Source organism: Sebastes fasciatus, chromosome 3 (assembly GCF_043250625.1).
Source record: "Sebastes fasciatus isolate fSebFas1 chromosome 3, fSebFas1.pri, whole genome shotgun sequence".
In the NCBI taxonomy this organism is placed as follows: domain Eukaryota; kingdom Metazoa; phylum Chordata; class Actinopteri; order Perciformes; family Sebastidae; genus Sebastes; species Sebastes fasciatus.
The window spans coordinates 32,848,620-32,870,494 of record NC_133797.1 but is presented as its reverse complement, the minus strand read 5'-3'; the positions used below and the strand labels follow the sequence as shown (position 1 = coordinate 32,870,494).

At 41.6% G+C, this 21,875-nt stretch overlaps 1 protein-coding gene across 4 annotated transcripts in view; it reads left to right on the top strand.

The window, feature by feature from the left end:
* The window catches only part of plppr2b (phospholipid phosphatase related 2b), a 56,090-nt gene that overhangs the window by 12,671 nt on the left and 21,544 nt on the right, over positions 1-21,875 (top strand). For 2 of the 4 annotated variants that reach the window (XM_074630428.1, XM_074630429.1), the window contains exon 3: positions 12,760-12,948. In XM_074630428.1, the coding sequence (XP_074486529.1) occupies positions 12,760-12,948 (189 nt within the window). Of the gene's footprint in view, positions 1-12,287; positions 12,949-21,875 lie in introns of those variants that run through there. The other 2 variants (XM_074630430.1, XM_074630431.1) reach the window with 2 other exon arrangements.

Here is a 21,875-nt window from a genome sequence, read left to right as displayed (position 1 = left end):
GACACACACACACTGCCACAACGACACAGTAACGGCTCATTTTCACATTATTCTCTCCCTTAGTTTCTGCCTCATTATCTCTCAGACTCCATGAATAGCACCTGCCTGCCTGTCTGCTGCGTTGGGATTTCTCTGCACTCTGGATGGATGTTTGAAACACTTGTTAGCTGGCTGCTTCCCACCTGTTATCACTTTAGGGGGGAAGGGAGGGATGAGAGACCCTGTAAAGATATATATATATATATCACAATATAGGCTCGTATCATCCACGGATATTCAATAAAGTAGCCGCCTATCTAGGCTGCGGCGCCGTGGCTGAATTATCTTATCAGAAAAATAGAAATGTAAGATCTTTGCTGGAGTAAGTCTCTAAAATAAAATTGCTTATGTAAGATATAATCTTGCCCCTCTCTCTTGCTTCTTCTTTCTTAGCTACATTGTAGGATTCAGGATTGCAGTGCTGCTGCTCATGTGTTGCTCTGAATGATCTCAGCTATATAACTATATTATTAATATTCACAAATTATGAATTTAACATCCTTTCCGGCTCAAGGACAGATTACATCAAAGTCAAACTTGTCAGTGAAATGATTTAATTGCCTGTGCTGCAAAAAAAAACACATTAGAATGACAGCAATCCTCCTTATTTCTGGAAAAAAGAAATAGGAATGCAAATCAGGCAATAGGTTATTTAGAAAATGAATACACGTTAATACTTGTTTATATGTGTAAGCAGGGAGCTCTGGAATGAAACGTTTAATTGCACTGTAGGTTTTTTTATTCAGGGAGCATGTTTGTATTGTGTGCGAGCCTGCATCTGCTTTTATTCTTCTGTTTGTAAGATGCGGGGGCATGTTTGCTTGAGGACTGGGGATTTTGTAGAATTATGCGATTGTTGCTGCAATAAAGAGAGAGAGAGAGGGAGAAGAGGGAGAAGAGGGAGAAGAGGAAGAATGGGTGAAGGGAAGCGAAGCAGATATACTGTAGATACAGAGAGACAAAGTGTGAGAGAGCAGATAGGGGTTTTGACAGCGAGGATGATTGAGAGACGTGGAGGGAAATGGGGGGAGACAAGAGAGCGTGGGTTTGAAAATGATTGAGGTAAAGATGTTTTTTTGACAGATAACGGAAGGGGGGGAAAGAAGCTGATGAGTTTAAGATAAAGATAAAATAAACCCAGACAAACAAAAGAGGTGGAAGAAGAAGCGAGAGGGGGAGGGCGTGTGGGATGAATGCCTGCTTTGATCCTCTCCCTCTCCCTCTTTGTGTTTCACCTTTCTCTCCACTTCACGCTCTCATACATCCTCATTTGCTCCCTTTCACCTCCTATGCCCTTTTGTTTTCTCCTCTCTATGCTGCCTTCTTCGGCTTTTATTTCCCAGCGGCACGCTTCGGCTTCACCCTGCTGTATTTCTGTGATATACTAATGTCTCATTAACGGTTTTATCCGTCTGTTTATCTTCTTCCACTTTCCCTCTGCCTCTTCTCCCTGTCCTCTCTTTAAGCCCTCTACCCCCTCTGGCTCGTCCACTCTCTCCTATCAGTCAGCTCATCTATCTTGCACTCGTCTCGCTCAGTGTGTTGCATTACAATCTGGTGACACCAGGCGGCAGTCAAGCCCATTCATTTGCTTGTTATCCATGTTGATTCTATGATATGCAGGTTTTTTGTTCCATCATTTTACATGTTATTTATGCAGATGAGTGAGTGAATGTGTGAGGGTGGTGTGTGTTTGTTCTTTTATCTTCAGTTTACTTCTGACTGTGTGTATTTGTGTGTGTGTTTATAATCATCTGCTGAAAATCAAAGACTCAACTGCTGTGAGATATTCCCCAGCTCTAATCACGTGAGCGAGCGTGATTATGTGAGCTCATCAGGAAACCAAATCACACGAAAAAGGAGGAGAGGTGTCGCAGCCTCATCTCATGCTAATTTAGGGAGCTTTTTTAGTGCTGAACGCTGTCAGGATAGTAACTCTGTGAATCCGAACCTGACTGACACTAATGAAAGAAGTGGTGCTGTTGGTGATGCCACGTTTTTCGGTGCTTATCTCACCATGCTCTCGTGAGGATGTTTTAAATTTGTCAATTAATTTTGAGGCTGATTAATGAGCACAAACAGATTTAGTAAAATAAAAGTAGGGAGAATAATGTTGTATATGATTGAAAAAAGCAGAGATCTTTATTTGCCCAGTTGATACCATTCAATGTTTGGCAACACATTACTTTCAGTCCTCCTGTCATGAGCATTAAAAACATTTAATAATAGGTTTATATCCCAATAAGTGTCAGTTATAAGTGTTTATTGATGTATTCGTCAACAACTATAACTCCTCCTGTGGGCACCCACCCATTAGTGGGGCTGGTGTATAAACAGATAATAAATAACAACAGGTGTAATGATATAAAATGTCTTCATAGAAGAAGTAATAATACATTATTACACAGATTTGTTGAATACTCAATTCTGATTGGTCAATCACGGCGTTCTACGGTCTGTTATTTCTTTATAACAGGCCGTTGCCATGGATGCAGTTCTGATGTTGGACTCTAGAGGACCATTTTTGTGTCAAATTATTGATTTATTAAGTAAGTAGACGTGTAATAAGTGAGATAATGTACAGCGAGCAGGTCATTATTGTGAAATAAACCCCTTCAGGGTGCTTTGCGTCGTTGTTTATTTCACAACAATGACCCGCTCGCTGTACATTATCCCTGACTTAATAAACACCTAAACATGTCCTTGTGCTGCTATTGTGTTAAAAACCCTTTATTACATGTTTATATACTGCTTATAAATGCTAAATATTCACCCACGGCTTGAGATCTACCTTTGCAGAGGTGCGCCATATATTTCTCACAAGTCAATCAGGGCAAACAGGGCTTTTTCAGGAGGGGCTCTTAAAGAGACAGGCGCTAAAACGGAGCGTTTCAGACAGAGGGTGAATACAGGTATATTCATACAGACAGTATGAGAAAGATAATGTGTTTTTTGAACAGTAAAGCATGTAAACATCTTCTAGTAGAAACCCACAATACAAGTATGAACCTGGAAATGAGCATAATATGTCCCCTTTAAAGTAAAAGTGTTAACTGAACAGTTTCAGTCTGGAAAAAGAAAAGCGGGTTTGTTCAATGTGCCATCTTAACGATCTAGACAACTGGTTTTATTTGTTGATATTTAATTATGTATCTATTGTCCTTTTTACTGGGAACCAACCACTTTGTTTTGTAAAATATAAAGAAAAAATCAAAGAAATTGATTTTGTAAATATGGATAATGCACAAAAACTTAGTTGGCTATTCACAAATGAAACATTTAAATTAACCAGTTACTCAGAGGAAGCCCACGAGATGAGGAAAAAAAGCCCTCAATTAGAGTAAAGTTTGGTCTTGTTTAGCTTTCCTTTTCTCTCTTCTGCTATTCGGTGTACAACTTATTTGAAAATGTTCACGTAATTATGTTATTTCAAAGTATATAGAGCAAAATATAATGTTGTTTATGAAGATAATGTCCTGTAATGTTGGACTGGCCAAATGTTTGGCATGACACTGGAGTATAAATATATATATTATAACTGTAACTAACTAAGAAATCCATTAAAATGTCGGCTCTTTCTAATGTGCTGCTGTGTGCAGCGCATCCTGAGTTTCTCCGCCTCCCGGATGCTCCGTATAGGACTCATTCATACGTTTGTTCTCCTTCAGAAACACATCAGACATTTTGAGAGCAAAACGAAGCAGCATGTGTGCTGTTCACCCTGAGCAGTGTGACATTCGGCGTCTCCCAGCAGGGCGCTGTCATCTCAACACCAGCCTCCGTCCACACACTCTCACCCTCTGTAAACATGTTTGACTTTATCAGTTGACTTCCCTGCCATCTGGCCGCTCCACACAGGCCAAGGGGAGACATGCAACACTTATGTGCAAGCTCACAGTTTGGCCCCAGGAGACATTAGCGATGCCTACATCTATTTTCACCGCCCTCTTCCCTTCCCATAACACATTATTATTATGTCACATTTTATTTTTCCCCTTCTCTGGTTAAAGGGCTTTTGAGGGCAGAAGATTTCCCTCTGTTTTTGTCACATCAGTGCCATATTAGTCTCTTTGATTTCCTTGCTTTTACTCGCTTTGAAGTGCAGAGGTATGAGCTTTACATCTTAATTACAAGGCCTGAAAAGCCCATTTAGTTTACTGGGTCAGCTAGAGAGGGGTCATCATCTTAAATGTGCCTTATTTTGTAAACTCTGGTTTCATCCTGTGGCTAAATGTATGCTGACAGATCAAATTGGGTTTCATTGCATTACAGTGTAATGCTTCGTTTATCATGCCTGTCGGTGAAACCACCTCAGATTTTTAAGTTGTGAGTTACCGAATCTGTACGACTCATACAAAATCACCTGTTACTGCATTTTGCTGTGATATGAACAGGATCTGGTTTGAAGTGCAGAAAGCATCAGATTGTGTACATCTGAGTATTACTGTCAGTGTGACCAACATTTTCAAGAGGCGGTTTATGTTTGAGTGGGAGTTTGTGATCCGCGAGCCTTTGAAACTGCATAGTTCTGTATGTTGTGACTTCAAACATGCATGGTGGCGTCTTCATCCTTGAAAAGCATACGTCTTCTTAGGATTTTTTTCAAACATATATGAGTGGACAGAAGCCATTGTCTTTTATATTGCTGGACTGGTGTACCGCTGATTTTAAAAGGAAAAGATAAGAGTGTGTGATTTGCTAGAAGACGAGGAAACAGAAGAGGTTAGTGTCTGATACTCTGTGAGGTCTTAATCTCAAACTGCCAAATCTCTTGAGATGAAACAGAGTAAGAGACCGAGCTGAAGGGCAAAGTCTTATTTGATATTTAATTAGAAAAAAAAGTCTATGACCTTTCTGTCATTTCACAAGAACAGATAAACCTGATTTAATGCTTGTACCACTGAACTATTACAACTTATTCCACTTAAACTGTCTACTTACACGCCCAGCAGACGCAGAGCAACATGAGCATCCCATTTGAATCCTCAAGTATTTAGAATCAATGAACATCTGGGTCTTTAGCTTGCTGTATTATATATATATATATATATATATATATATATATATATAATAAACCAGTTAAGCATTCGTTTAGCGCATCTTTTGGTCAGAGGTCGTCATTTTGTGTTGGGAAGTAGTAGACTTGGGAAATTGTCTATATTTTCAGATTGTTCTGTCCACGATGTGTTCAATCTCTGTTACCCAATAAGACCATAGACTGTATATGAGAAGTGGACTTAGTCACCGTGACGTCACCCATCGGTTTGTGGACTACGGTTTTAATTCCTCGACCTTGTCCGTCGCATCTTGGTTTTGGCCATCATCATCTTGTTTTTTTGCAACCAGTAGTGACACAAGAGGGTGGAGCAAACTACAACCGAACGCTGAATAAGACATTTTTAGGCGACCAAAAAGGTTATAATTAACTTTCATGAACTGAAAACACACTGTGAAAGAGTTAAAGTTGTAAGACGAAAACATGGACAACTCCTAGACTGGACAACGCCATGGTAGCGACCTGTCAATCAAAAGGTAGCCACGCCCTAAAGCATCCCCTGCTTTATGGTCTATCTGACTCTAATTGGACCATAATTTACTAAATGAACATCATGCTGTATTGAAGAAGACTTGAAACTAGCTATTGTCCCCCTTAAACTCATGTTTACAATGTTTACTGAGGTAATAAATCAAGTGAGAAGTAGGCTCATTTTCTCATAGACTTCTATACAATCAGACTTTTTTTTTGCAACCAGAGGAGTCGCCCCCTGCTGGCTGTTAGAAAGAATGCAAGTTTAAGTCATTTCAACATTGGCTTCACTTCTCAGACCCGGAGGTTGCCACCTGAATAAGACTGGGCAGAGGGGGGATCACCTGTGGTCTCAGCCTCATCTCAGATGGTACACATGTACTGCATATACAAGGACCTGAATGAACTAGACAGAGCCGGAGCAATAGAGACTCACACCACAATCACATGATAATCAATCAACTCCTGTGCTTGTGTGCCGGGAGCAGCTGTCTATGGTTTTATATTCAGGAAGTTGAGCGACAGAACTTCTCATCTATACAGACTCGTGTATGAAAACAATGTGCAGACAATGCAATGTTCAGGGTGTTGATTTTCAGTAAAATTAGCAGTACAAGCAACCACCTGGACTAGTTAATATTTTCTTTGCATTGTAGGAGAAACAAAGCCAAACAAAGTAATAATGAGGAAGAAGGAAGAAGTGAGGTGACTGAGGTTATTACCGAGCGACAAAGTCTGCATAGGAAGGAAGTCGTGGTGGATGGGTCAACAGAAACATCAGACTTTAACACGGCTGTTTCTCATCTCATATTGATAATCAACGTTTCTTTTTTAACCACGACCACGATCACTTCATAAACTTAACCATGTTTATTATTGTAACCATGGTGACAAAGGTCATTTTAACCCACGATGTTTCCCTAAACCTAACAAAGTTGTGTTTGTGCCTAAACCTAATCAAACCTTAACCAAAGAGTTGTCACATCATAAAGATTAAAAAAAAACGCATACGAAAAATATGGACTATGAGTGCAAAGACCTTTAGGGCGGGACAAATAACACCTTTATCATTTTTATTAGTAGATTAAGATTTGTGACCTCATAAATTCCCATCAAAGCTCCGGCCCACCTTCAACCTGCACGTCTACTTAGCCAGAATAACTGAAAACACCTGTGTGGGAGGCTTTAAGATAGCTGCCATGTGTGTGTGAATAAACAGCCTGCGTGGAGTTTAGTCATGTGACAGATCAATGACGGCCTGTCTTGACCCTCCGTGACCCTCCTGCAGCTTAAGGTTGTCAGTAGTTTCATACTAAACATGCACGTGATACTTCAGAAATAATGTATTATGCAAATGAATAGTCCAAGGTGACCTGAGCAGGATGTGTGCTAATTAGAAACCATCAACTTGAAGTTGCTTTGACCTTTATTAATATTTAGACAAACTGGCTTTGGCTGCAGAGTGTGCAGGAAGTTTGTTCATGTGGGAGGGAAGTGAGATGAAATGTCATATAAGAGCTCTAAAGCCCATCCTCAGTAGGGAGGCTGTTTCCTGTTTGTGTAAATAAGACGTTAGTCGACTCCACTTACTGGAACTTTTGTATTTTAGTATTTTACTGTGATAATCTTGTCCCAGCATGAATATAACTTGTGTCTCCTCATGTATTATTCCGCATACACGGTTGCTACTCTCAGACTGACAGTGTCGTCAATAAGCGCAGACGATTTTTAGTGCGAAAGTAGATGCAAAACGACGTGCGTAATCTCCCAGGGAGACTTTCCGCAGTTGCCTTCAAATGTTTGTTTAAACTTTGATGGTTTTTTCGTAGACCTCCCTCGCTCGCCTCCTCCCACCTCTCTACACCTCCCTCCCTCGCTCCCTCCCTCAAGCCTTCTGTAGCTCGGTGAGAAGAGAGGAACGGATGATGGAGAGAAATGTTCAACACAGCGTGCCCGTGTCAGAGTTCCTCCTCAGACATGGGAATGCACCCACATGCCTGCAGACATACTCGAACACACACATGGAAACACACACCCACCCACGAACTCAAACACACAAAGCGCATGTAGATGGAAAAAACCTTGGAAAAACATGGAGCTGCTCGTTGTTCTTGGACTATATATAAACTACAAGCTGGAGGTGTTCGATGGTTCGCCATCGTGTGTGCATGTGTGTGTGTTTTTGTGTCCCTCATTTTTTTGCTTTTAAGGGCCTCGGGGCACGTGTGTTGTCACCGAACACATCGTCCCCTCCAGTATGATGCTCAGTGCAGAGACTATAGTACAACGTCAGCCACAAACAAATTCAAATAGATTAGGTTTCACGTTGCCATGGGAACGTACAGATCAATTATTTGATTTAAAGGGACTCATCCACAGATTTTCAGTGACTGTAAAGGAAACAAGAACGTGGCAGATGTTAAGCCCCTACAGAAATACAACGATTTACAAAATACAACAACGGGAAATGCATCTTTTTAGAGAGTAATAGAAAGTAAATAACCTTTTTCACAGTATTTACCTGAGCCATACTTCTTATTACCTCCTTCAAGGCCCTTGGTTATGTTTTCACCGGCGTTGGTTTGTCTGTCTGTCTGTCTGTCTGTCTGTCTGTCTGTCTGTCTGTCTGTCTGTTAGCAGGATTACAATGAATCCTGCAATGAACAATCCATTAGATTTTGGTGGCGATCCGGATCATGATCCGAATTCAGGAATTTGTTGATGACGCATGGACCCGCCTTCTTCTGAGAGCAGAGAGATACGTGTGTCGATGTGTGGCGAGATTTTGAGGTGCGGGAGCTGCTGGGCGTCCGCGGTGAGAAAGATAAAAGCGGTAGATGACGGGATGAGAGACAACATAGTGTAACGTTATACAGACATAACAAGGCTGCTGAATGAGAGAGGCATCCGCCGTTACGTTACACAGAAACACTACGTGTTAATAATAAGCCGACCACCTCACGGTACCGCCAGCAGTGAGCTGTGATCTGTTTTTAAAGTCAGGCACCTTGGTGGAGGTCTGCGCTCTCCGAGTGCCATTCTAGTCTTTTCTAATATTACTGTCACAACAAAGTAGCTTAAGGCAATAAACTTTCATACAAATCACTAAAGTGCATGAAACATTATTATAGCAACAACAGTGCAAAACATACAACAATATGTGTACATGTAAATTCACGAAGTACGGCCATGGCCGCTCTATGCAACCAGGCGGGGACTTCGCTCACACACATTTTACTACACTACACTGTAATTTACTAAATGTCACACAAAGTCTCTTGAAAAGTCATGACATGTAACGGATTATTACAGTCATGTTAACGTTGTTTAACACCGAAAACATACCTGAAAAATGGAGAGAAAATAATCATGAGGGATGGTGACGTTTCTTCAGCGAGACCTTTACTCTAATGAGGAAGTGCGCAATTTATGTGGGTGGAGACAAAAGTAATCGATCTCAGGATCCTAGATTGACACCATCGTGTAGATCACATATCACCACTTTTACTTCTAACAAAAAACAAAAAAAGAATAACGTTTTAACCATTTTAAACAACATATGACAGGTTTTAACTATTTTACCCATAATGGTTTTAGACAATCCTTGTATGTATGATGTAATATATGATCTTTTTAAGCTCATTATAGATTTTAACATCATTACTTACTATGAACTTACTTTGTTTTTGGTAAAGTATAAACAGTACTACACTTATAGCTTTTTTTTAACTTGTCACACAGAGAAGCAGATGTTACAGCGGAGCAGAGGATGTAATGTATAGAGTTTGAATTAGGTCAACCTCTCATGTTCATTATCACTCTTCCGTGTGTACTAAGAGTGTGAGATGTGTTACGTGTAACAAGTTCCTCCCCTTCGCCTCCCTAAAGCACTCTGGGGTACTCTGTCATTCTGCTAAGGAGGATAAACATGTTGGAGGAGGTTCTCTCAGTGGTTTCTCACTTGTTCAGCCATCTGCCACTGTGAGACTTTTCCTGTTTAGTGCCGTAAAGCATCAAGAGGATTCTCCATCAAAGTCCTTCAAAATATCGTTTTAAATAAATAACAACAAAATCAGCACAAACACAGATAACAAGTTGTTAATTTAAATTGTGAACACTACATTACTCCACTATTACAACACAACACACTGCCAGTTTTTACATTTTGTGCAAAAACGTTTAGGCAACTAGACAACTATGGTTTTGGAATGTTTTTGTAGTCACATTAAAAGCAAAAAAATAAAGGAATAGTTTGACATTTTAGGAAACGTGCTTCCCAGTTGAGATGAGAAGGTCACCCAGCATGGTGTCTTACTGGTGCGTTGCCAGGCAACCAGTGTAACTCCCCATAAAACTTCACAACTTGTCTTTTTTTCAGTTTGAGTTCAGACTGAACAAAGAAGATGCAATGTGTTTTTTAATGAGCTTTAGGGGTGCTTGTGGGTGGATTTTTCTATTCTTGGAACAGAGTTAGGCTAGCTGTTTCCCCCTGCTTCCAGTCTTTATGCTAAGCTAAGCTAAGCTAATCAACTCCCAGCTCCAGCTTCGTAGTTAATGCATCTACAAGAGTGGAATTGATATTCTCATCTAAATTTCGGTAAGAAAGGAATTGTGTGAAGTGTATTTCCCAAAACTATTCCATTAAAGGGCCAGTGTGTAGGATTTTGGGGATCTATTAGCAGAAATGGAATATAAATAAGTATGTTTTCTTTAGTATAATCACCTGAAACTAAGAATCGTTGTGTTTTCCTTAGCTTAGAATGAGCCCTTCAAATCTACTATAGGGAGCGGGTCCTCTTCACGGAGTTCACCATGTTTCTACAGTAGCCCAGAACGGACAAACCAAACACTGACCCTAGAGAGCCTTTTGCATTTTTACGTTACCTGAAGACCACCGTAGTTCTCCGACACGCTTGTGAAACTGAGGTAACGTGAGCTGCAGAGTTCAAAACTGTGATACCGCTAGCCACCGTCTGATTTCTGTTGCTCCTAAAGTAATGTTATTATGGTAAGGATGACCTCTGAGCGAGGCGAATTTTGCACTCGGCGGCCGACATTACCGCAGTATGGAAAGGGAGGAGTGAGCGGAGGGGTACTCAGTTGGCTGCAATCTGCAACCAAACCACTAGATGCCACCAAATCATACACACTGTACCTGAAAGGCTTCACTCACAATAGATATCACTTGGTGTAATTTGGGAATTAAACACAGAGGACCGCATTTTAAGGCAAATATCCACAATGTACCATCCTAAACACACCCTTTTAATTCATTTGCACTACACTATTTCAACAAACATTGTCAGGAACTGCAGGACCTGCTTGTTTCTAATGTCAAAAGTCAATTTGAAAATGTATCAAAAGTCAACCTTTGCCCAAACCCTTTATGTGCAAAAGACAGAAAGGCTCTCCCAGTATACTGACAGTGAATGAGCTTCTTCATAATATGTATTTGACTGATGTTGTTTACTGATTAGCATCACTTGTTCATCTTTTCCTCTTTGTGAAAACACTAAATCTTGGACTTAACACGTGTTTTTGCTCTCTGACTAAATTTAGCTAACCTGAGTCTTGATCGTGTCGCCATGAGAGAACTCTTGTTCTTTTATCGCTAGCAAATGAATCACATTCACAGACGTTTCTCACTGCAGACGTTGTGACCTGTCTGTCATAGCAGGAGGAGCTCAAGTGGAACTAATGGCAGACAGGATGTCTCCTTTCCAGCAATTATTGCAATGCAATGCACCACTTAATAATGTCATTAGTTACACCTGTGACAGACAAGTCAAAATGTCTGCTGTGAGAAAGGTTTATTCAGCCCACCTCCTTGCTTGGTGTCTGGCTCTGACACATCTTTTTTTTGTTTAGTTAATAATTACTATTATTAATCTGGTAATTTACAATGATATTGTATTATTAACCTTCAAATGCTACACATATTGTAACCCCCTTTAACGTAACAGAACAATTCGTAACCAACAGCTGCCAAACTGCTGTTTCTTTCCCGCCTCGTGTGCCTCCAACCAGCAGCTCATCCTGCCAGCAGAGGCTCCTCGTGTTTTGGTGCTGATAAATTTGTCCTTCGCACACAATAGAAGTTCATCTAGCAAACATTCAGCCTGCAGATTAGGATGAAACTAATCAGCAGCTTCGCTATTTTTAAACTTCCTTTTTTTAACTTGTAGTTTTTGTGTCAGGCCTTTTCCCGCAGGGCGAACAAATATTACACAAAAAAAACCTTTTTCTGTTAAAGAAGCTTACTATGCAGTTGTATTTTATTTCCCCTCCCGTAGGGTACTGGGCAAAGGAGTTAGAGTGCTGTTTACTAGAGTATAAATGAATAATTAGTACTTGTGCATCTGTCTCATCTGTGCAGAATAGCATGTATTTTTTAATTCTCCCTCTCTTACTCTCTCTCTCTCACATTCAATCTGTGATACATTTTAATTATGAGCTCTTTTAAATAGTTATGAAGATCATATTTTATGCGTCATGGCGTGTGCTTTGCATACAGCTGGTATTTTAAATGGCAGAATAGTAGAGTGGTACAACTTAAGTTATGCAGATAGTCACACACACACACATCATTTTTCTCCGACCCTCTGCTTTTCCCAGTGTTGTTTCTCTCTCTCTCTCTCTCTCTCTCTCTCTCTCTTTTCATCTTCTCCACCGCTCTGCTCTTTTTCACCCCATCTGTGTCTCACCCTCCCTCCCACCTCTCTCCCGTCCTCGTTCAGTTCTTCTCCTCTTCCACCATACAGCGTTATTTTCTTTGATCGGTCTCCATTTGTGTCTTTACCCTCCCACTCTGCATACTGACACAGCTGAAGGGATCTCTCTCTCTCTCTCTCTGTATCTCTGTCAGTGCTCTCTCTTTGCCCCCTCTCTATCTGTCTTCTCCTTATTTGTCTCCCTCTGTCTCTATCTCCCTCCCTCCCTCTCCCTCCCTCTCATCCTCATCCTTCACTATCTCGCCACGCACACTTGATTCATTTTACACATTACCGAAGCATCCATCATTTTTGCTCTGTGAAGGAAAAAATCTTTTCTTTTTCTTTTTTTTTTTCAAATCCGTGACAATATTTTTCCACTTCTCTCTCTTTTTTCCGGCTGTCTTTTCTTTTTTCCCCAACTCCTACACTCTTCTTGTGGAATCCAATCCTAAAGCTGGAACCAATATGTTTTATTTCCAGCTGGTCATCATGGCAGGGACCGTTCTGTTGGCATACTACTTTGAGTACACGGACACGTTCCCCGTGCACATCCAGGGCTTCTTCTGCTTCGACAAAGCCTACTCCAAGCCGTACCCAGGACCGGAGGACAACAGCAAGGCGCCGCCTGTCCTCGTCTACTCCCTAGTCACCGCCATCCCCACTGTGACGGTGAGTCTGTGTTCAACTTGTACTTCCACAGGTGCTCATCATGCACACGCACGACTACACACACATAATGGACTTCAAACCACACACACACATACATATAGTTCCTCCTCATCTACACGTGGTGTTTGTGGATTGAAAGAGAGGAGAGCTGTGTAGGTGTGTATCCTCGTGGTCTCACCGCTCCGTTTGTGTGGATGTGTTCTCTGTCATAACCATGGCAACGGGCACTATATTTGTCCTCCGTAGAGCAGTGAGAGATACAGTGTACAGAGAGTCTGTCCTTATTTCAAGACTGCACAAAACCGAATAAAACATCCTCTCTAAATGGCTTCCCCTATTCATGCACAAGAACAGAAACAGTTTTCACTATTTTTTCACCCAGACCGTTTTCATCCAAGGCTTTAAAATGCTTATTGAAGCATCTTTAATAATTAAACGTCCGTACAGATTTGTAATTTGTAGGTCACCAGTTCTTGGCAACATGCAGCGAATCCGAAATGAATATTCAGCCTCTCTTTATTTTTGACATTCGTTCACTAAATCAGTTTAAAATGTGAGGCACAGTAATGTTATTAGTCTAGATGCTGAATTGCATCACAGCGGCCATGCCTTCTTGTCAGTGCAGTGGGATATTATTAATAATGAAACATTGGTTCACATCCTCATCAAAGCTCCGTCTCCATGTATGTCTTGTCCCCCAGGGCTTGTCTCTTTGATGTCCTCCAGTTAAGTGGCATTACGACATGGCTGCCTCTGAGCCACATATCTGGGCAGCACACACACACACACACAGACACACACACACACACACACACACACAGAAGCAGCATAAACACAAGCAGATGCACATAATCACACGTATAGATACAGGCCATCCTGTGTCATTTGCGCCTGTATAGATGAGATCCACTTCTGTCACCCCATCGTCTTTTCTCAGTTTGTCATTATTGAAAATATAGGCCTGTTTTACTCTCGTATTGACAAGAATGATTGATGATAACAACGACAATTACAATATGTCTGCAGATGTTTCCTAGGCTTTTACTCTGAGAGTTGTTTGTCAGTTCGGGGGTGATGGGATCAGGTAGCACTATCCTTTTGTTTACATTTTGGATCAGAGATTGTGCTTAAAGAGAGACACTAATGATTGTATCTAACACAACAGGCACAGAATTAACACGTGTGACAGATGCGCAGGTGGACTGTGTTTATTTGTGTGTTTGTTTGGAGGCACTGGACTGGATGGGGGCTGCAGGCACCAGGGTGTGGGAGCGGTGTGGCGTGATTTTTGCCTGGAGTGTGAAGCGGCTTTTTTGAAAAATCAGAGCATCTGTGTTCTCTCTCACTCCAAGATACCACCGCGCCATCCCACGAGCCTCTGTTCAGATACAATAAAAGAATATTCATCTCTCTTTTTCCCTCAATTTTGCCTCAGACTTTTAGCCACAAACAGACGATGGACGAGTTCCTCGACTGACATATACTGACTTTGTATCTTTATGATAGCTCAAACTGATTTTTACACCAGAAACTGCACAGATTTCTTTTATTTTCCCCCAGACCCTCTGTCTCTTTTTGATGCTGTCTCTTTGTATAATGATGGGGGAGGCATACAACTCAGGATCACTGAAGTTTCTTGCTCAACTTAAAACATTTCAAGTCCGGGTAAAGGAAAATCTGAGATTTGGTTCTAAACCGATATACATGGCTGAAAACATGAAAACACTGTGAACTATATAGTACTGAATTGTGGAGTTAGACCATTGAACTGTTGGTCTTTATTTTCGTGTTCAGGATTTTTTGGGCGGGCCTGAAACAGTCGGAAATCTTGGCTCAATGACGCACTGGAGCCATCCTTAGCATAACCCCTCCCCTAACATTATATAAAAAGTAGAGCACATAGCATCAGTGGTTCTCCCACTCAGTCACCAGTTACAACACTTACTTACCATATCGAGTGGTGTACCGGCCATCTGGCGTACGGGACAAATCCCACTGGGCCTTCAACAATCCAAAAAGTTTTAACCGGCCGTCCAGCCTGTCTGTCTCTCACCACCGGCCTTCTCTGTGTGCCTGTAATTCGGGCTGCGCATGAGAGTGTGCTATGTGCATGTTCCAGGACTGGGCTCACTGGCCAATCAAAACCAAGTTAGTTAAACTTGTGCTTACATCATAAGCTGCACCATAACCTACTCCGTCGCTACTGTTATGGCTGTAAAAGGGTGGATAAATAGTTTTGAGCGTCACAACTGCCGCAAAATGACTCGTTTCACTATCAGAATTTGATCGAGTAAGCACAGGGCTAAACCGTTAGTTAGCTCGACCGGCGGAAGTCTCTGGTTTGCTCTGCATAGAGCATAGCGCGTTAACATTCTGCAAAAGTAGCACGCAGCAGATAATTGTACATATGTAATCATTTTGCACAATTTGGAAACCTAATTTTTTATTTCAATTTGGCTGGGTGGTTAATAACACATTTTCTGTGGTGTGACAAAACTCCAAACACATATTCATTTTTTGCTTAAACCGGAATTTACGATACTCCAGACATTTAGTGTTAGTGCGTCCATTCGGTGGGAGACAGTTTATAAAAATAGTGGTCAAATTGTTTCAGCAGACTGATATATTCTGACTTTTATTCCTTAGTGTGGGTCTAGGCCAAAAAAATGCTGGATTCTACACTTCCCATAATGCAAATCAAAAGCTTCTCTCATTTGACCTGGTAAACGAGTCCACACTCATAGTGCAAGCTTTTTGTTATAAATCTCCTAGTTTAATCAGAGATGACCCAGACGACATAATTTTCTCAGACTTGACAAACCTCCCTTTAGAGCCACAAAAGATATTGAACCGTGAACAATTTTCACTCCCTGTGATGAGTAAAATCAATGGAGTTCCCCCAGAAACATCTTCGCCTCAAATTGTGCCGCCTTTAAGTGAGTCTGCTAAATCGTTGTTGAGAAAAGCTTTGAGCGACGTCCTCTAAGAGACTGTGGCAGCCGCTGCCCGGCCCACACTTACACTCGAGGCTAATGTTGCTGCCCCTGCTTTTAAGTTTACCACACATACAGTAGAGCACATTACACTGTAGAGCTTTCAGTCCAAGCCATTAAAGTCTGTTAAAATGAGAGATGTTGACCCCAAAGTGACGTAAATCAATCTCGAATTACATTCATATCACAAAATCTACATCATGCTGCTTTAAATGTGTAAATTCATGACTTTATAATAAATAATAACTGTACTTGAGTGAGGTGAGAAGATATCGTGATGGAAATCTCGTGAGCAGATTAATTGGAGACTGAAGAAGCAACAGGAGACTCTCGATGTCTTAAGCTGGAGGTTTATTGTAGCTTGAAGTCAAGGAGAACTGAGCAATACAAGTGATATACGTATAGGAAAGTAGTCACAGTGCATCACCACACTCAATTCTGGTAACAGCTTTCAGAGGAGTATTTAATCCGTGCTGGCATACAAAAGTAGGTTGTCCCAAATATGGTCTTTTCTCTGCTAAACAACACCATGTGCTCAGCTGTAATTGGATCGCATATACATAAATGTGCACAACTAATTAGAGGTCACGTGATATGTGCTTCAGGTCACAGTGATTACAGTCAATCAGTAAGACACTAGCATCTGGAGATGTCTGGAGCAAAAGGCATCACATTATCTAAGTGTCTGTGTGTTTGTTTTCTCCTGCGAATGTGTGTAGAAGTTGTGAGAAGCGCTGCTCCCACATGTCAACCACGGAGCCCAGAGACGAGTAAACAGACTGTTTATCTGTCTGTAACCTTGAGACAGTCAAACTTGGAGCTCAGAGCTGTGAGCCACCGCTCTGAGCTGAAGAAGGTCATGACCTGCTGAATGTAAATTTGGTAGTGACTGCTCTTGCAACAAATGATCCTGAGAAACTATTACAGGGGAATAAACAAATTATTTCCCAATAGATATCACAGACACGACTCTGGATGCCCCGCCATCTTTGTTGCAAATTTAAACAGACATAGACTGTATATAGGAAGTGGACGTAGTCACCGTGACATCACTCATTAGTTTGTGGACTGCCATTTTGAAGCCTCGAGTTCTGCATTTTGCCATGTTAGTTTTTTGCAACCAAAAGTGACACAAGAGGGTGGAGCAAAGTACAACCGACTACTGAATAAGACATTTTTAGGCGACCAAAAAGGTTATAATTAACTTTCATGGACTGAAAACACACTGTGAAAGGGTTAAAGTTGTAAGACGAAAACATAGACAACTCCAAGACCGGACAACGCCATGGTAGCGACCTGTCAATCAAAAGGTAGCTACGCCCTAAAGCATAAAGTTTGAAATAATTGAAAAAATATATTACACCTAGCAAAGTGAAATCGTATACTTACACTTGAATTGAAGCGTTATTGATGTTACAGAGCTGTTGTTATCGAATGTTATCGTCACTACCGCATTGCATATTTATGCCGCCATAGTGTCCAGCGTTTGCATACTGTAATATTTCACTGCCATTGAAAGGTGAAAATGTGGGTTGTACCGTGATTGGCTTTGGGCTTTAAAGGGACTGTATGTGAGTTTTTACATGTATAAACGTTTTTAATCATTTTTTTATTGCCAATGTGTGAACAGGTCGGACCCTAACCTAAAAAGTGAGACCTTCCACGACATTCTGGGTTTCCTCTATCACCCTGCAGACTGCTTTAATGTAAAAAATCTGGGCAATTTTTTTCTGGGAAAATCCAACGGATGTGACGTCATGCATGCTCAAGAGTGCCTTTACTCTTTTCAGCGCCGCTACAGGGCTGACAGTGTACAATCATAGCTAACGTTCGGTTAGAAATGGAGTACGCTAACACAAAAAAAAACAATGTTATATCTAGTGAAGCCCGTCTTGCAAAACAGGACTGTAGTGCTATTGTGATTTTAGCTCTCAATCACGTTCAGTCTTGTGTGTGTCGCCTCACCGCTTTGACCGATGCTCGCTCGTAGACATAGTGCGAGCAACAGGGCGCTGTCTGACGTTGACTTAACGGCCACAGATGTCACTGTTAACAAGCTATTTCTGATTCTCACATCGAGCTCTTTTAAACTGCAGCAGGTTAAAACAGAATCCACCACGTCTCTTGAGTCTGATCAAAAGTCTTGAAACTGACAATGTTGAAAAGCAGCGGTTATATCTCGGGGCTTTCATGGCAATCTGAACCTGTACGATTTGGGCATCGACCACATACGAGTATTGATGTGGTTACTGGATTAGAATGAGAGCAGAATGCTGTGTCTGTGTGTGTGTGTGTGAGGCAGAGAGAGACAAAGAGACAGGAAGTGAGAGGGTGAGAGAAATAGAAGCACTTGTGTGGTACTTGTGCTGTAAATTTCAGTGGATCAGTGAAGGTAAGTGTGTGGGTGGATGACGGCGCACATCTTCTCCTCCACTGCCACTGAAAACGGATTCTGCGTGTGCAGGTGGGAGTCGATGTGTGTGTGTGTGTGTCTGACTAGTGCTGGGATCTGAGTACTAGTCAGAGTGGCTGCAGGCGATCTATATGACTCTCCACTATAGCTAAAGCCCATATACAATACACGCACCAAACACAGCACAGGTGACATTTCAGCATTCGTGTTGCTAATTATTGTGCCAAGCTAGCTGAAAGAGCAGGGTAAAGGGCTATTTGAACTATTTGCTAATTATGAGTGTGTCCGTGTGTGTGTGTGTGTGTGAGGGTGTGTATTATGTAATGGACACTGTGTGTGTGTGTGTGCTGATTGCACACCAATCAGTCGATTTAGTTCAGCTGTGACCAATCACAGGATCAAATGGTAATTGTAGGCTTAAGATCCATGTGACACAACGTGAGCCTTCGCAGCACGTGGAGACTCACACACTGCGCCAACACAAACACACACACACTCGTAAGCTCAAGCAAGAGAATATGAGGCTGTGAATGAACAAAGTTTTCAATGTAGAGGTTTATTTCCCCACCTTTTTTTTATGTGGGTCAGGAGCATAATGCTAAATACTTTTGCCCTGGAGAGCCCCGTTCTCATGCTGCTAAATATAAGCCTCTCAAACAGCGCGGGGAGGCAAAGCGAGGGCGCGCTTTGAGAGGAGAGACAGAGTAGGTTCAAGGGGGAGAATGAGAAACACAAGAAACAAACGTACCAGAGAGAAAACAAGAGAAAACAAAACCAAAAAAAGAAGACAGCCAAAGGAGGAAGAGGGAACAAGAGAGTCCGTACGATGCCGCTCAGTGGCAACTCGCTGCTCCAAGTTTGTTTTCTGTTGTCTGTTAAACCGTCATGCATAATGCAGCTCCATGTGACAGAAAGATGGGGATTGGGGCAAACCATGGAGGCAGACCATATCATCCAGTCATGCCAGAGTCTATTAAGTGAGAGCTCTTGATATGCAGAAAGAAAACTGCATTGTTCTGTTGTTGCCGTCATATCTTCAAAAACAGATGCTGGATGTGGTCAAAGCCACATTGTGTGTGTGTGGACGTTTTAATAGTAGGATCAATGTCAGTGGGAAGAGATGAAGAAGGACAATAGTCCAAGTTGAAGAGGAAGAGTGGCAGAATAAAGATTTAAGTAAATGCAGGATGCTTCGGAAGGTGATTCTCTTTGCTTTCCAGGTCAAAGGTCAGGGTGAGCTAGAAGGAAAAGGAGGAGGATACTGTTTTTAGAGATGTTTTTTGGTGGTTTACCCCAAAGATAACTTGACAAACGAACAGTAGATGATATGAAGTCATTTGGAGATATTGCTAGAGCTAATATAATGAAGTTTGCCAGCAGAAAATAGTTTGGATATCTTTGACATAAACAGCAGCAGAGTGATGATGCTTTGGACCAAATTTCAACAATCATGCTGGTAGAAATCCACCGAGAAGAAGAAGCTGAGATACTAAGTTCTCCACTAACAGTAGCTACAATAGGCCAGAAGGCAAAAACAGCCAAAAGATGCTATGTTTTAAGGGACTGGATCTGGCTATGTTGCTCTTTCAGTATCATCACTGTTGCTTTTGCTTTTTGTTACAGTCTTGTATAACTCACATTTCAGTACAACTCGTTCTTGGGGTTACCAAAAAGGCATTTTTGGTGAGAAAAAAAATGTGGTTACCAAAAAGTACATTCTTCACAGAATAACACAAAATATTGCAAGTTATTGAGTCACACAGTTGCAGTCTAAATACCAGGTCACACCAACTTTATTCAGGAAAATTCATTTGTGCATCCTCGTGAAAGTAGACGCGCTGGAGGCTTGCAGTGGCTACCATTGTTGTGGTTAGTTTCATTTGTGGCATAATGGACACAAAGAGGAAGCAGAGGATTTGAATTGTGAAACCCAGCTGATATGATAGCTCCCTTCTTTATGGACTCTCTTGTTTCCTCAAAGATGCTGCAGGTCAAATGTGTGAATTCACATGTCAAATAATCCCCCTCTTTCTTCGCCTCCTCCGATTGTGGCAGTTTCATTGAAGTGAATTTATTTCAATCCAAATTTAGCTATTATAAATGCGTTGTCGCTGAGTAACCGCCTCCTCTCTAACCACAAGGCTGCTCTTCCAGCTGTGGTAACATGCATCAAAAACACAAAATCCAATCTTCTTGATTGGATCTCAGAAATATGATGGAAATGTCAAATCTAACGGTACCCAGCAACACTTGGATGTGGATTTTTTTCCCCTTCTTTTCTCCCTGCTTAGGTGTTTGAGGTAGACACATGTGATTGGTGTTGGGAGGCTGAAGGTGCGCCCTGCTACAGCACAGTTCCCCTGTATTAACATGGCTCCCATCATGCTCCCTGACTGCTCTTTTGTTATGCTAATGTTTAACAAATTATGTTGTTCAGAAAACCCAGGCTTTTCCTGTTCTCATTTTTCGCCTTCCTCTGTTCTATATTTACCTTCTATTGTTCTTGCAATCAGAGTTGTCATCTTTGACGAGCAAACCCCAAAGAAATCTGCTCACACACACACGCCAACGTGCATGGACATAGACAATCACACACTCCCACGCATGCACTGGAAAGTAAGGCTGAAGTAAGCGTTTTCGTAGCTCTTGAAACAGGAGAACTCAGGCGGTTCATTCGCGCAATCATCCCTTCTTTCTGACATTTTCGAGTTGATTGCAGTTGTCATAGGCCTTGTATTTTACTGCACAAGCTGTCTGTATACACACACACACACACACACAAGCACAGACTCTGTACACACTCATCCGTCCAATGCCCATATGCAAATTGGCCAGAAGTTTGCATACTGTTAAGCCCCGGGACAATCCTTCATGAATAATGGAGTCACATATGACAGACAGAGGAGGATTGGGAAGGACCGTCGAGCGGGAGAACAGATTTGGGTGTCACACTGAAACTCTTCTATCGGATTGTGCAGAGATCAGTTCCCTTGATGATTTCCTCTCCAGGGAGGATGTAGGAGAGAGGAAGAAGACAAAAGTGCTTTTGCTGCTGATGTGAAAAGTCAATCAGTGTAGAAACCATTAAAGGCACTTTGTTTCAGCACATCACTTGTGCTCTGTGGTGGTGTATACATGTGCATGTATGAAGAAAGAAAAAAACAGATCTTATGTATTGAGTTGACATGGCTTGGCGATGTGCAGCTCATGACATCATACTTTGGCCACCCGTCACGATTCATGGCTATCTTTGCTTTACAGAATAGCTAGAATTAGCTAATCATTTGCAAGGCATTTAGCATGCAATAAGAGTGCCGTTCGTGCTTTGGTGTATCATATGTATGGCATGTAGTCTGTATTGATGCAGTGTAAACGCATCGTCGTGAATATGCTATGGTCAGAGCTAGTGATGTAGAATAAAAAGTGAGAAAGACTGCTTAAGGCGGGAGGGGATATAGATGGGTCCAACAAACACATGACTTTTAACCAGGTGTATGTTACGTTAGTGATGTGTTTTCTGT